Source organism: Boleophthalmus pectinirostris, unplaced genomic scaffold, assembly GCF_026225935.1.
Source record: "Boleophthalmus pectinirostris isolate CB_2022bp ecotype Guang Dong unplaced genomic scaffold, ASM2622593v1 HiC_scaffold_19, whole genome shotgun sequence".
NCBI lineage: Eukaryota > Metazoa > Chordata > Actinopteri > Gobiiformes > Gobiidae > Boleophthalmus > Boleophthalmus pectinirostris.
In genome coordinates, this window is record NW_026571140.1 from 44,717,705 (window position 1) to 44,733,675 (window position 15,971).

Below are 15,971 nucleotides of genomic sequence, written 5' to 3' on the forward strand. Positions count from 1 at the left end.
TCCAAACCTGGTACCAGGTCCAGGTCTAAACCAGTTCAGATCCTGCTCTAAATGGGTTCAGATCCATGTCTAAACTGGTTCAGATTCTGGTCCAAAGCTTGTACCAGGTACAAGTCTAAACAGGTTCAGATCCAGATCTAAACCTTGCACAGAGTCTTGATCTAAACAGGTTCAGAATCTGGTCTAAACCAGCTCAGATCCTGCTCTAAACCTTGAACCAGGTCCAGGTCTAAATGGGTTTAGATTCTGGTCTAAACCGGTTCAGGTCCAGGTCTAAACCGGTTCAGATCTGTGTTTAAACCTTGTGCTGGGTCCAGGTCTAAACCGGTTCAGATTCTTAACTAGAACTAGTGACTGGACTTTTTAAAGCTGAATTCATTTTTATTCAGAATTGTATTTTTTTTTTAAATTCAGAATTAAAATTTTGTATTCAGAATATATATATATATATATATATATATATATATATATATATATATATATATATATATATACATTTTTTTTTTTTAATCAGAATTATTATCTTTTGTTATTTAGAAATATTTTATTTTATTTTTTTATTGAAGCTCTCATGTAAACGTGGCAGATGAGAATAAAACCCTTTTTCCATCTTGGTTTTATATATATATAATATTTTTTGGAGGTACCGTCCCTTTAAGAGCTGATCTGCACAAACGTTAAACAGAAACGTCTTCTTCTTGTTTTCTTTTTTTCTCAGTCTGTTGTTTCCGCTGCCTCGTGTTTGTTTCCCTCTGCCCGGGTGGAATATTCCGTCATATGTATATATATATATTTAATATTTGGGAGTGTAGGTCCGGATGGCGGCACACGCACACACTGACACAGACACAGACGGGACGGCCTCCGCAGAGTCTGCCGCCGCACAGCACGGTCACCACTGGGTTTTTAGGTTTTTACCACAATTTTTTCTCTTAAAACGTCCCCGGAAAAGGGTTCAAAAATGATCCGAAACTGGAGTCAGTACAAGCTCCAAAACTATCCGGTAAAACGACGCCGGAAGAGTCGTCCAGGAAACCGGAACGGGGACAGAAATGACGGTTTTGTCGGACATTTTGCGGGATACTTGGCTTGAGAGAGAAAATGGCCGTCGGGGGGTTTCACATTTAAATATTTTCAAAGTAAAAGCAAAACAGGAGGGATTTTCAAAGATCAAATTTGCGGCTCCTCGTTTCTTTTTTCCGAGCGTCCGGAAGAGCGAGAATCCTGGAGGAAAAGGAGCGGACGTCCAGGCGGGTGGAGGTTTGGAGGAGGGAGGTGGAGGTCCTCGTCTGCCCCAGGATGGTCTCTCCTCGGCCGGGTGCGACGGCGGCGGGCGAGGGCGGGGTCAGGAGGGCGGGGTCAGCAGGGCGGGGTCAGGAGGGCGGGGTCGAGAGGGGGCGGGGTTGGGCGGTGCTACTGGTAGGAGCCGAGCTGGAAGTCTTTGGGCGGGAGTTTGAGGCCGAGCGAGTTTGTTCCCAGAGGATCGATCATGTTCTTGTAACGTTCTCCGCGGTGTTTCATGAGGAACGGACCCCAGTCGGGCTGAGGAGCACACACCAACTTCAGACGCTGCAGGACACAAGAAGGAGAAGAAGAAGAAGGGAGGAGGGAAAGGAGAAGAGGAAGAGAAGGGAGGACAGGAGAGAGACGAGAGAAGGGGGAAGGAGAAGAGAGACAGAAGTAAAGAGGAAGGAGGGAGGAGACAGGAGGGAAGAGGGAGGAGACAGGAGGAAGGAGAGAGGAGACAGGAGCAAGGAGAGAGGAGACAGGAGGAAAGAGACAGGAGACAGGAGCAAGGAGAGAGGAGACAGGAGGAAAGAGACAGGAGGAAAGAGGGAGGAGACAGGAGGAAGAAAAGAGGAGACAGGAGGAAGGAGACAGGAGGGAGGAGAGAGGAGACAGGAGGAAGGAGGGAGGAGACAGGAGGAAGGAGAGAGGAGGAAAGAGGGAGGAGACGGGAGGAAGAAAAGAGGAGACAGGAGGAAGGAGGGAGGAGATAGGAGGGAGGAGAGAGGAGACAGGAGCAGGAGGGAGAGACAGGAGAGGAGGAGAGAGGAGACAGAGGAGACAGGAGCAAGGAGAGAGGAGACAGGAGGAAAGAGACAGGAGACAGGAGCAAGGAGAGAGGAGACAGGAGGAAAGGGAGACAGGAGAGAAGGGAGAGGGAGGAGACAGGAGGAAGAAAAGAGGAGAAGAGGAGACAGGAGGAAGGAGACAGGAGGGAGGAGAGAGGAGACAGGAGGAAGGAGGGAGGAGACAGGAGGAAGGAGAGAGAGGAGAGAGAGGGAGGAGACGGGAGGAAGAAGAAGAGGACAGGAGGAAAGGAGGAGGAGATAGGAGGAGGAGACAGGGAGGAAGAGGGAGGAGACAGGAGGAGAGGAGGAGAGGAGGAGACAGGAGGAAGGAGAGGAGGAGGAGAGGAGACAGGAGGAGAGGAGAGAGGAGACAGGAGGAGGAGGAGGAAGGAGGGAGGAGACAGGAGGAAGGAGGAGAGGAGGAGGAGAGGGAGGAGACAGGAGGAAGAAAAGAGGAGACAGGAGGAAGGAGGGAGGAGGAAGGAGGAGAGAGGAGACAGGAGGAGGAAGGAGAAGAGGAGGAAAGAGGGAGGAGGAGACAGGAGGAAGGAGGGAGGAGACAGGAGGAAGAGAGAGAGGAGGAGAGGAAAGGGAGGAGAGGAGACAGAGGAGGAGAGGACAGGAGGAAAGAGGGAGGAGACAGGAGGAGAGAGGAGACAGGAGGAGGAGACAGGAGGAGGAGGAAGGAGAGAGGGAGGAGCAGGAGGAGGAGAGAGGAGACAGGAGGGAAGGAGGGAGGGAGGAGACAGAGGAGGGAGGAGAGAGGAGACAGGAGGAGAGGGAGGAGACAGGAGGAGAGGAGGACAGGAGGAGGAGGAGGAGGAAGAGAGGGAGGAAAGACAGGAGGAAGAGGAGACAGGAGGGAGGAGACAGGAGAGAGAGGAGGAGGAGGAAGGGAGGGAGGAGGAGGAGAGGAGGACAGGAGGAAGGAGGAAGGAGGAGGAAGGAGAAGGAGGAAGAGGGAGGAGACAGGAAGAGGAAGGAGGAGGGAGGAAGAGGGAGAGACAGGAGGAGGAGGAGGAGACAGGAGAGACAGGAGGGACAGGAGGAAGAAGGGAAAAAAGGAGGAGAGAGAGAGGAAGGAGGGGAGGAGGAGGGAGGAGGAACAGGAGGGAGAGGAGGAGGAGGAGGAAGGAGACAGAAGGAGGAGAGACGGAGGAGGACAGAGGGAGGAGACAGGGAGGAGGAGACAGGAGGGGGAGAGGAGGAGGAGGAAAGGAGGAGGAAGAGGGAGGGAAGAGGGAGGAGGAGAGAGAGGAGAGGAGGAGGAGGGAGGAGGAGGAGAGAGAGAGGAGGAGGAGACCGGGAGGAGGAGACAGGAGGAGACAGGGAGGAGGAGACAGGGAGGAGGAGGAGGAAGGAGGGAGGGACAGAGGAGAGAGGACGAGGGAGGGAAGGAGGAAAGAGAGGAGAGGAGGAGGAGGAGGGAGGAGGGGAGGAGGAGGAGAGAGGAGGTGAGGAGGGAGAGGAGACAGGAGGAGGAAGGAGGAGGAGAGAGAGGGAGGAGACAGGAGGAGGAAGGAGAGGAGGAGGACAGAGGAGGAGGAGACAGGAGGGAGGAGGAGGAGGAGACAGGAGGGAGGAGACGAGGGAGGAGGAGGAGGAGACAGGAGGAGGGAGGGAGGGAAGGACAGGAGGGAGGGAGAGGAGGAGAGGAGGAAGGAGGGAGGAGACATGAAAAAGTTTGTAAAGTTGTATGTTTTGTGTTGTGCTTTTTTCATTTGTCCAAAAAACTAAAGGGAGGATTTAATTTTTCTTTTTTCTTTTATTTTTTTTCTCTGTGTCTTTAGTCTTTAGCTCTTGGGCTTTTTAACGGTGTCAGAAACTGGACTAAACCAGATGAGAACCAGGACTGAACCAGGTCTAAAGCAAATCTGGGTCTGGTTTTGATCACTGGGTCAGGTGGGTCAGGTGGAGGTCAGGTGGGTCAGGGGGAGGTCAGGTGGAGGTCAGGTGGAGGTCAGGTGGGTCAGGTGGAGGTCAGGTGGAGGTCAGTTGGAGGTCAGGTGGGGTCAGTTGGAGGTCAGTTGGAGGTCAGGTGGGGTCAGGTGGAGGTCAGGTGGTCAGGTCAGTGGGGTCAGGTCAGGGAGGTCAGGTGGGTCAGGTGGGTCAGTGTGGGGTCAGGTGGAGGTCAGGTGGGTCAGGTGGAGGGTCAGGTTGGAGGTCAGGTGGGGTCAGTTGGAGGTCAGGTGGAGGTCAGGTGGGTCAGGTGGAGGTCAGGTGGAGGTCAGTGTGGGGTCAGGTGGAGGTCAGTTGGAGGTCAGGTGGGGTCAGTTGGAGGTCAGGTGGGGTCAGGTGGAGGTCAGGTGGAGGTCAGGTGGGGTCAGGTGGAGGTCAGTTGGAGGTCAGGTGGGGTCAGTTGGAGGTCAGGTGGGGTCAGTTGGAGGTCAGATGGGGGTCAGTTGGGTCAGTTGGGGGTCATTTGGGGGGTCAGCGTCGCGGCGGCCATCTTGAGGACCCGTACCTCGATGAAGGATCCGGGCGCCAGGTGCATCTTGATGACGAACATGATGGGGATCCAGATGACGGAGCAGATGACCATGAGCCAGCCCAGGACCATGGACCAGGTGGGATACGTGTAGTCCTCGTACGTCATCACCTTCCACTGGTACAGGCTCAGGAACAGGATGCCCTGCAGCACAGAACCGGGTCAAAACCGGGTCAGAAGCGGGTCAGAAACAGGACTAAACTGGATCAGAACCAGGTCTAAATCAGGTCAGAACCAGGTCAGAACTGAATCAGAAATAGGACAGAGGCAGAACAGAAAGAAGATGCCCTACAGCACAAAACCGGGTCAAAACTGGGTCAGAAAGAGGACTAAACCAGGTATAAACCGGGTCAGAAACAGGATTAAAACCAGGTCAGAATCAGGTCAGAACCAGGTCAGAACCAGGTCAGAACCGGGTCAGAAACAGGTCAGACACGGGAATAAACCAGATCAGAACCAGGTCTAAATAAGGTCAGAACCAGGTCAGAACTGGGTCAGGAACTGGACTAAACCAGATCAGAATCAGGACTGAACCAAGTCTAAAGCAAGTCTCGGTCTGGGTCTGAGTCTGGGTCTGGGTCTGTATCTGTATTTAACTGTTCTGGTGGTTCTGGTGGTTCTGGAGGTTCTAACGTGTGTGTGGCTCTGGAGGTTCTAACGTGTGTGTGGTTCTGGTGGTGGTTCTGGTGGTTCTGGAGGTTCTAACGTGTGTGTGGTTCTGGTGGTTCTGGTGGTTCTGGAGGTTCTAACGTGTGTGTGGTTCTGGTGGTGGTTCTGGTGGTTCTGGAGGTTCTGGAGGTTCTGGCATGTGTGTGGTTCTGGTGGTTCTGGAGGTTCTAACGTGTGTGTGGTTCTGGTGGTTCTGGAGGTTCTAACGTGTGTGTGGTTCTGTGGTGGTGGTTCTGGAGGTTCTGGCATGTGTGTGGTTCTGGTGGTGGTTCTGGAGGTTCTGGAGGTTCTAACGTGTGTGTGGTTCTGGTGGTTCTGGAGGTTCTGGAGGTTCTGGTGTGTGTGGTTCTGGTGGTGGTTCTGGAGGTTCTGGAGGTTTCTGGCATGTGTGTGGTTCTGGTGGTGGTTCTGGAGGTTCTGGAGGTTCTACGGTGTGTGTGGTTCTGGTGGTTCTGGAGGTTCTGGAGGTTCTGGCGTGTGTGTGGTTCGGTGGTTCTGGAGGTTCTGGAGGTTCTGCGTGTGTGGTTTTGGTGGTTCTGGAGGTTCTGGAGGTTCTGGCGTGTGTGTGGTTCTGGTGGTTCTGGAGGTTCTGGCGTGTGTGTGGTTCTGGTGGTTCTGGAGGTTCTGGAGGTTCTGGAGGTTCTGGCGTGTGTGTGGTTCTGGTGGTTCTGGAGGTTCTGGAGGTTCTGGCATGTGTGTGGTTCTGGTGGTGGTTCTGGAGGTTCTGGAGGTTCTAACGTGTGTGTGGTTCTGGTGGTTCTGGAGGTTCTAACGTGTGTGTGGTTCTGGTGGTTCTGGAGGTTCTGGAGGTTCTGGCATGTGTGTGGTTCTGGTGGTGGTTCTGGAAGTTCTGGAGGTTCTGGCATGTGTGTGGTTCTGGTGGTTCTGGAGGTTCTGGAGGTTCTGGCGTGTGTGTGGTTCTGGTGGTTCTGGAGGTTCTGGAGGTTCTGGCGTGTGTGTGGTTCTGGTGGTTCTGGAGGTTCTGGAGGTTCTGGCGTGTGTGTGGTTCTGGTGGTTCTGGAGGTTCTGGAGGTTCTGGCGTGTGTGTGGTTCTGGTGGTTCTGGAGGTTCTGGAGGTTCTTTGGGTGTGTCTGGTTCTGGCGTTTTGTGGTGGTTTCTGGAGGTTCTGGAGGTTCTGGCGTGTGTGTGGTTCTGGTGGTTCTGGAGGTTCTGGAGGTTCTGGCATGTGTGTGGTTCTGGTGGTGGTTCTGGAGGTTCTGGAGGTTCTAACGCTGTGTGTGGTTCTGGTGGTTCTGGAGGTTCTGGAGTTCTGGAGTGGGTTTCTGGAGGTTCTGGAGGTTCTGGCGTGTGTGTGGTTCTGGTGGTTCTGGAGGTTCTGGAGGTTCTGGCGTGTGTGTGGTTCTGGTGGTTCTGGAGGTTCTGGAGGTTCTGGCGTGTGTGTGGTTCTGGAGGTTCTGGAGGTTCTGGAGGTTCTGGCGTGTGTGTGGTTCTGGAGGTTCTGGAGGTTCTGGCGTGTGTGTGGTTCTGGTGGTTCTGGAGGTTCTGGAGGTTCTGGTGTGCATGTGGTTCTTACCGTGAGGATGGTCGGGGTGACGAAGGCCCAGCAGAGTCTCCAGAAACGGTTTGGCTGAAATCCGACCATCATCTCGATGTCCTCACAGAACCTCTGCAGACCTGAGGAGAACATCGGAGTCAGTTTGTTTTAAATGTCCCACAATCCTCTCAGCTTTTTTTTTTTTTTTTCCAGCTCTGGAGTCGCTGATCTCGACTGAACTAAAGAGAAAAGGTTTTACTCTGAGCGGCTCGCCTCTCCACAGATCTGACTGTAAGTTCATCTGTTGTTGTTTTACGCTCGTCTGAAAGAATGTGGAGTTAGAATTGTCTCAAAAAGATTTAAACAAATAAAAAATGATGAAGAGACAGATGATGGAGCGACGGACGATGAAGTGACAGATGATGGAGCGACAGACGATGGAGCGATGGACGATGGAGCGACAGATGATGGAACGACAGACGATGAAGCGACGCACGATGGAGACGACAGACGACAGATGATGAGAGAAGAGACGACCGATGGAGCGACGGACGATGAAGTGACAGATGATGGAGCGACGGACGATGAAGTGACGGACGATGAAGTGACGGATGATGGAGCGACGGATGATGGAGCGACGGATGATGGAGCGACGGACGATGAAGAGACAGATGATGGAGCGACAGACGATGGAGCGATGGACGATGGAGCGACAGACGATGGAGCGACAGATGATGGAACGACAGACGATGAAGCGACGCACGATGGAGCGGACAATGGACAGATGAGAGATGGATGAGAGCGACGGACGATGAAGTGACGGACGATGAAGCGACAGATGATGGAACGACAGACGATGAAACGGTGGATGATGGAGCGACAGATGATGGAACGACAGACGATGAAGTGACGCACGATGGAGCGACGGACGATGGAGCGATGGACGATGAAGAGACAGATGATGGAGTGAAGGATGGTGGAGCGACAGACAATGGAGCGACAGATGATGAAGAGACAGATGATGGAGCGACGGACGATGAAGACGATGGAGCGCATGGAAGAGAGACAGATGATGACAGACGATGATGGACAGCGACAGATGATGATGCGATGGACCGATGAAGGACGATGGATGACGATGGAGCGACGGATGGACGACAGACGATGATAAGACGACGACAACGATGGAGACGAAGACGATGAAGAGGCAGATGATGGAGCGACGACGATGAAGTGACAGACGATGAAGTGCGGATGATGGACGACGGACGATGGAGCGACACACGATGGAGCGACGGACATGAAGTGACGGACGATGAAGTGAAAGATGAGGATGCATGATGGAGGAGCGATGACGATGGACGATGGAGCGACAGATGATGGAACGACAGACGATGAAGTGACGCACGATGGAGCGACGGACGATGGAGCGATGGACGATGAAGAGACAGATGATGGAGTGAAGGATGGTGGAGCGACAGACAATGGAGCGACAGATGATGAAGAGACAGATGATGGAGCGACGGACGATTACGTGACGGACGATGAAGTGACAGATGATGAGCGACGGATGATGGAGCGACAGACGATGGAGCGATGGACGATGGAGCGACAGATGATGGAACGACAGACGATGAAGCGACGCACGATGGAGCGACAGACGATGAAGAGACAGATGATGAAGTGACGGACGATGAAGAGACAGATGATGGAGCGACAGACGATGGAGCGATGGACGATGGAGCGACAGATGATGGAACGACAGACGATGAAGCGACGCACGATGGAGCGACAGACGATGAAGAGACAGACGATGAAGTGACGGATGATGGAGCGACGGACGATGGAGCGATGGACGATGGAGCGACAGATGATGGAACGACAGACGATGAAGTGACGCACGATGGAGCGACGGACGATGGACGATGGAGCGACGCACGATGGGGCGACGGACGATGGTACACGATGACACACATTTGGCCCTAAAACGAGTGGAAATAAACGAAAACACTTTTGAAAAACTCTCACCGTAAAGATACGAGATTCCCACGAGCTCGAAGATGGCGATGATGACGAGAGAATACGACGCCGCAAACGTGTCCACCAACTGCAAGCATGTTTTACTCCCAGCTCTGAAGGAAAGGCGAGGAGAGAGGAAGAGGAGAGGGGTTAGAGGAGGAGGAGAGGAGGAGAGGAGGAGAGGAGGGAGGAGAGAGGAGGAGAGGAGAGAGAGAGAGAGAGAGAGGAGAGGAGGAAGAGGAGGAGAGGAGGAAGAGGAGGAGAGGAGGAAGAGGAGGAAGAGGAGAGAAGTAGATGGTGCAGAGGCTCATCGGTGCAGAGGATGACGTCATGCAGAGGGTTAGAAGAGGAGAGGAGAGGGTGCAGAGGAGCAGAGGAGCAGAGGAGCAGAGGAGCAAAGGATGAAGCAGAGCAGAAGATGAAGTGGTGCAGAGGAGGGGAGGAGCAGAGGGTGCAGAGGCTCATTGGTGCAGATGATGAAGAGGTGTAGAAGATGAAGCGATGCAGAGGAGCAGAGGGCGAAGACGAGGAGAGGAGATGGTGCAGAGGATGAAGCAGAGCAGAAGATGAAGTGGTGCAGAGGAGCAGAGGATGAAGAGCAGAGGAGCAGAGGATGAAGAGCAGAGGGTTAGAGGATGAAGAGCAGAGGGTTAGAGAGAAGAGGGTTGAGGATGAGAGCGAGGGATTAGAGAGAGGGAAGACGGGAGGATGAAGAGCAGAGGAGCAGAGGATGAAGAGGGTTAGAGGATGAAGAGCAGAGGGTTAGAGGAGGAAGAGGGTTAGAGGAGGAAGAGGGTTAGAGGATGAAGAGCAGAGGGTTAGAGGAGGAAGACGGTTAGAGGATGAGAGGGTTAGAGGATGAAGAGCAGAGGGTTAGAGAGGAAGAGGTTAGAGGATGAAGAGGGTTAGAGAATGAAGAGGGTTAGAGGATGAAGAGCAGAGGGTTAGAGGAGGAAGAGGGAAGAGGGTTAGAGGGAAAGAGGGTTAGAGGAGGAAGAGGGTTAGAGGAGGAAGAGGGTTAGAGGATGAAGAGGGTTAGAGGAGGAAGAGGGTTAGAGGATGAAGAGCAGAGGGTTAGAGGATGAAGAGGGTTAGAGGATGAAGAGGGTTAGAGGATGAAGAGGGTTAGAGGATGAAGAGGGTTAGAGGATGAAGAGGGTTAGAGGAGGAAGAGGGTTAGAGGATGAAGAGGGTTAGAGGAGGAAGAGGGTTAGAGGATGAAGAGGGTTAGAGGAGAAGAGGGTTAGAGGAGGAAGAGGGTTAGAGGATGAAGAGGGTTAGAGGAGGAAGAGGGTTAGAGGATGAAGAGGGTTAGAGGATGAAGAAGGTTAGAGGATGAAGAGGGTTAGAGGATGAAGAGGGTTAGAGGAGGAAGAGGGTTAGAGGATGAAGAGGGTTAGAGGAAGAGGGAGAGGGTTGAGATGAGTTAGAGGATAAGAGTTGAGGAGAAGAGGGAGAGGAGGTTAGAGGATGAAGAGGGTTAGAGGATGGAAGAGGGTTAGAGGAGGAAGAGGGTTAGAGGATGAAGAGGGTTAGAGGAGGAAGAGGGTTAGAGGATAGAGGAAGAGGTTAGAGAGAGGAGAGGAGAGGGGATGAGAGGGTTAGAGGATGAAGAGGGTTAGAGGAGGAAGAGGGTTAGAGGATGAAGAGGGTTAGAGGATGAAGAGGGTTAGAGGAGGAAGAGGGTTAGAGGATGAAGAGCAGAGGGAGTTAGAAGAAGAGGTTAGAGGGTTAGAGGATGAAGAGGGTTAGAGGATGAAGAGGGTTAGAGGAGGAAGAGGGTTAGAGGAGTAAGAGGGTTAGAGGAGGAAGAGGTTAGAGGATAGAGAGGATGAAGAGGGTTAGAGAGGGAGGGTTAGAGGAGGAAGAGGGTTAGAGGATGAAGAGGGTTAGAGGAGGAAGAGGGTTAGAGGAGGAAGAGGGTTAGAGGAGGAAGAGGGTTAGAGGAGGAAGAGGGTTAGAGGAGGAAGAGGGTTAGAGGATGAAGAGGGTTAGAGGAGGAAGAGGGTTAGAGGATGAAGAGGGTTAGAGGATGAAGAGGGTTAGAGGAGGAAGAGGAGGCTGACCTCGGTGATCATGGGGAATCCGAGGATGAAGAAGCAGACGCAGCAGACCAGAGTGAACAGAGGTTTGTGTTTCCTCAGATATTTGGGAAACTCGTCCGAAACTGACGTCACGATCGTCTCGATGGTGGCGAACTGGAACAAAAGGAACAGAACAATATGAGTTTACTTAAAACTGGAACAAAAGGAACAGAACGAGATGTGTTTACTTAAAATTGGAACAAAACTAGATGAGTTTACATAAAATTGGAACAAACGGAACAGAAGTTAACTTTAAAACTGGAACAAAACTAGATGACTTTACTTAAAACTGGAACAAAAGGAACAGAACAATATGAGTTTACTTAAAACTGGAACAAAGGGAACAGAACAATATGAGTTTACTTAAAACTGGAACAAAGGGAACAGAACAATATGAGTTTACTTAAAACTGGAACAAAGGGAACAGAACAATATGAGTTTACTTAAAACTGGAACAAAAGGAACAGAGCAATATGAGTTTACTTAAAACTGGAACAAAAGGAACAGAAGGAACACATGGAACAGAATGAGATGACCTTACTTAAAACTGGAACAAAAGGAACATAAGTTTACTTTAAAACTGGCACAAAAGGAACAGAATGAGATGTGCTTACTTAAAATTGGAACAAAAGGAAGAGAAGGAACAGAAGTTTACTTTAAAAATTATGACTTTACTTAAAATTGGAACAAAAGGAACAGAACAATATGAGTTTAATTAAAACTGGAACAAAAGGAACAGAAGTTTACTTTAAAACTGGAGATGATCTTACATATAACTGGAACAAAAGGAACAGAAGGAACAAAAGGAACAGAACGAGATGAGCTTACTTAAAATTGGAACAAAAGGAACAAAACTAGATTAGTTTACTTAAAACTGGAACAAAAGGAACAAAATGGGATGAGGTTACTTAAAACTGGAATAAAGGGAACAAAACTAGATGACTTTACTTAAAACTGGAACAAAAGGAACAAAACCAGCTGAGTTTACTTAACACTGGAACAAAAGGAGATGTTTTTAGACCCAAGGACAGATTTAGTTAAAACACCCCAAAGGAATTTGACCTTAAATGTTTAAAAACTCTCAAGATTTGACCCAAAATTCAGCCCTGGGAGAATTTTAAAAAATATATTTGTTCCGTGTTTGAGGGAAAAATGGGTCCGGGTCAGATCTGTGGAGCGGCGAGCCCACACAAACATTTGTGAAATCGAACTTCTGTAAGTGAACAAAGGGGAGGCGAGTGTGTCCGACAGCGCGGAACATTCAGACAAAGCACAAACTTCAGCGCGGAGACCAGCCACCGGAAAAGTTACACAGTGGAGCTTTATCTTGTCCATTACCCTCCCTGCGTCATAAAGTTCCCTCTGTTAAACTTCCTCCTCTTCGCTCTCAGACCCGCGGCTCCCTCCTGTTTCCCTCGTGCCTTTGGGCCAGACACTCAGCGGGACAGAAGCGTCGCCGCACGACGCAGCGAAGTGAATAACGACGCTAATCAGGTCACAGACGCGACTCGTAACCTCATTTACACCACACAACTTTACACAACTACAGATGTCCCCCTGTCCTCATGTCCCCCTGTCCCCCTGTCCTCCTGTCCTCCTGTCCTCATGTCCCCCTGTCCTCCTGTCCCCCTGTCCTCCTGTCCTCATGTCCTCATGTCCCCCTGTCCTCATGTCCTCATGTCCTCATGTCCCCCTGTCCTCATGTCCTCATGTCCTCATGTCCTCATGTCCCCCTGTCCTCATGTCCTCACTGTCCTCATGTCCCCTGTCCTCATGTCCTCATGTCCTCATGTCCTCATGTCCTCATGTCCTCATGTCCTCCTGTCCTCATGTCCTCATGTCGTCCTCATGTCCTCATGTCCCCTGTCCTCCTGTCCCTCCTGTCCTGTCTCATGTCCCATGTCCTGTCTCCCTCTGTCCCCCTGTCCTCATGTCCTCATGTCCTCATGTCTGTCCCCATGTCCTCATGTCCTCATGTCCTCCTGTCCTCCTGTCCTCCTGTCCTGTCCTGTCCTCATGTCCTCAATGTCCCTCATGTGTCCTCATGTCCCCATGTCCTCATGTCCTCCCATGTCCTCCTGTCCTCCTGTCCCTCCTCATGTCCCCTCTGTCCTCATGTCCTCATGTCCTCATGTCCCCTGTCCTCATGTCCCCTGTCCCCTGTCCTCCATGTCCTCTGTCCCCTGTCCCTCATGTCCCCCTGTCCTCATGTCCTCATGTCCCCTCATGTCCTCATGTCCTCATGTCTCCTGTCCTCCTGTCCTGTCCTCCTCCTGTCCTCTCCATGTCCTCATGTCCCCCTGTCCTCATGTCCTCATGTCCCCCTGTCCTCATGTCCTCATGTCCTCTCATGTCCTCATGTCCTCATGTCCCCCTGTCCTCATGTCCTCATGTCCTCATGTCCTCATGTCCTCATGTCCTTATGTCCCCCTGTCCTCATGTCCTCACTTCCTCCTGTCCTCACGTCCTCCCCGCGTGTGTCAGGTGCCCTCCTCGCGTGTGTCAGGTGCCCTCCTCGCGTGTGTCAGGTGCCCTCCCCGCGTGTGTCAGGTGCCCTCCTCTGCGTGTGTCAGGTGCCCTCCTCGCGTGTGTCAGGTGCCCTCCTCGCGTGTGTCAGGTGCCCTCCTCGCGTGTGTCAGGTGCCCTCCTCGCGTGTGTCAGGTGCCTCCTCGCGTGTGTCAGGTGCCCTCCTCGCGTGTGTCAGGTGCCCTCCTCGCGTGTGTCAGGTGCCCTCCTCGCGTGTGTCAGGTCCCTCCTCGCGTGTGTCAGGTCCTCCTCGCGTGTGTCAGGTCCTCCTCGTGTGTGTCAGGTGCCCTCTCCGTGTGTGTCAGGTCCCTCCTCGCGTGTGTCAGGTCCCTCCTCGTGTGTGTCAGGTGCCCTCCTCGTGTGTGTCAGGTGCCCTCCTCGTGTGTGTCAGGTCCCCTCCTCGCGTGTGTCAGGTCCCTCCTCGTGTGTGTCAGGTGCCCTCCTCGTGTGTGTCAGGTCCCTCCTCGTGTGTGTCAGGTGCCCTCACCATTGTGTCCAGTCCGAGGGTGAGGAGCATGAGGAAGAAGATAATGGCCCAAAATGGCGACAGCGGGAGTCGGGTCAGAGCCTCTGGATAAACCACGAAGGCGATGCCAGGTCCTGAGAGAAGAAGAAGAACTAATGAAAAAAAAATAAAATACACAAGAAAACGACACCAAATATTTAAACATTCACAAACGTAACGTGAGACGGAGCAGGAGATCCACGGTTTTTAAACACATCTCCAGACTCGTGCTCCTCACATGTTTCTTCTTCTTGTTGTTTTTTTTTGTTTTTTTTGGGATCAGCTCCAAAAACTCGAAACGTTCAACTCCTGGTTTAAAGTTCACTTCATGTGACTTTAGTCTATTTCTCCTGACAAACTAGAACTAAACCAGGACTAAACAAGGACTAAAACAGGACTAAAACAGGACTAAACCAGGACTAAACAAGGACTAAAACAGGACTAAAACAGGACTAAACCAGGACTAAACTAGAACTAAACCAGGACTAAAACTAAACTAAACAAGGACTAAAACAGGACTAAAACAGGACTAAACCAGGACTAAACAAGGACTAAAACAGGACTAAACCAGGTCTAAACTAGAACTAAACCAGGACTAAACTAGAACTAAACCAGGACTAAACAAGGACTAAAACAGGACTAAACCAGGACTAATCCAGGACTAAACTAGAACTAAACCAGGTCTAAACTAGAACTAAACCAGGACTAAACTAGAACTAAACCAGGACTAAACAAGGACTAAACTAGAACTAAACCAGGTCTAAACTAGAACTAAACCAGGACTAAACTAGAACTAAACCAGGACTAAACAAGGACTAAACAGGACTACTAAACCAGGACTAACTAAACTAAACAGGACTAAAACCAGGACTAAACAAGGACTAAAACAGGACTAAAACAGGACTAAACCAGGACTAAACTAGAACTAAACCAGGACTAAACAAGGACTAAAACAGGACTAAACCAGGTCTAAACTAGAACTAAACCAGGACTAAACTAGAACTAAACCAGGACTAAACAAGGACTAAAACAGGACTAAACAAGGACTAAAACAGGACTAAACTAGAACTAAACCAGGACTAATCCAGGACTAAACTAGAACTAAACCAGGTCTAAACTAGAACTAAACCAGGACTAAACTAGAACTAAACCAGGACTAAACAAGGACTAAAACAGGACTAAACCAGGTCTAAACTAGAACTAAACCAGGACTAAACTAGAACTAAACCAGGACTAAACAAGGACTAAAACAGGACTAAACAAGGACTAAAACAGGACTAAACTAGAACTAAACCAGGTCTAAACTAGAACTAGAACTAAAACCAGGACTAAACTAGAACTAAACCAGGACTAAACAAGGACTAAACAGGACTACTAAACCAGGACTAAACTAGAACTAAACCAGGACTAATCCAGGACTAAACAAGGACTAAAACAGGACTAAAACAGGACTAAACCAGGACTAAACTAGAACTAAACCAGGACTAAACTAGAACTAAACCAGGTCTAAACCAGGACTAAACCAGGACTAAACTAGAACTAAACCAGGACTAAACCAGGACTAAACTAGAACTAAACCAGGTCTAAACCAGGACTAAACCAGGACTAAACCAGGTCTAAACTAGAACTAAACCAGGACTAAACTAGAACTAAACCAGGACTAAAACAGGACTAAACCAGGACTAAACTAGAACTAAACCAGGACTAAACCAGGACTAAACTAGAACTAAACCAGGTCTAAACCAGGACTAAACCAGGACTAAACCAGGTCTAAACTAGAACTAAACCAGGACTAAACTAGAACTAAACCAGGTCTAAACTAGAACTAAACCAGGACTGAACCTCTAGTTTATTTCTCGTGACAGAAGAGACTGAATTTTGTGTGAGTTTTTATTTCATGTGGAGAGTTTCAGAATGACACATCTGACACTCAGGCCCCGTTCACACTAGTGTGTATGTGAGTGGTTGGTTCACACTAGTGTGTATGTGAGTGGTTGGTTCACACTAGTGTGTATGTGAGTGGTTGGTTCACACTAGTGTGTATGCGACTGGTTTGTTCACACTAGTGTGTATGTGAGTGGTTCGTTCACACTAGTGTGTATGCGACTGG

General features: G+C 50.5%; 1 protein-coding gene across 1 annotated transcript in view; it reads right to left on the reverse strand.

Annotated features, from left to right (window-relative positions):
* Positions 1 to 1,401: 1,401 nt before the first annotated feature.
* slc6a5 (solute carrier family 6 member 5) overlaps positions 1,402 to 15,971 on the reverse strand; it is a 48,056-nt gene continuing 33,486 nt past the window's right edge. The window contains exons 10-15 of the mRNA XM_055154387.1: positions 13,844 to 13,956; positions 10,809 to 10,944; positions 8,756 to 8,857; positions 6,767 to 6,867; positions 4,540 to 4,707; positions 1,402 to 1,569 (exon numbers count right to left, since the gene is read on the reverse strand). Of these exons, the coding sequence (XP_055010362.1) occupies positions 1,414 to 1,569; positions 4,540 to 4,707; positions 6,767 to 6,867; positions 8,756 to 8,857; positions 10,809 to 10,944; positions 13,844 to 13,956 (776 nt within the window). The 3' untranslated portion in view covers positions 1,402 to 1,413. The remainder of the gene's footprint in view (positions 1,570 to 4,539; positions 4,708 to 6,766; positions 6,868 to 8,755; positions 8,858 to 10,808; positions 10,945 to 13,843; positions 13,957 to 15,971) is intronic.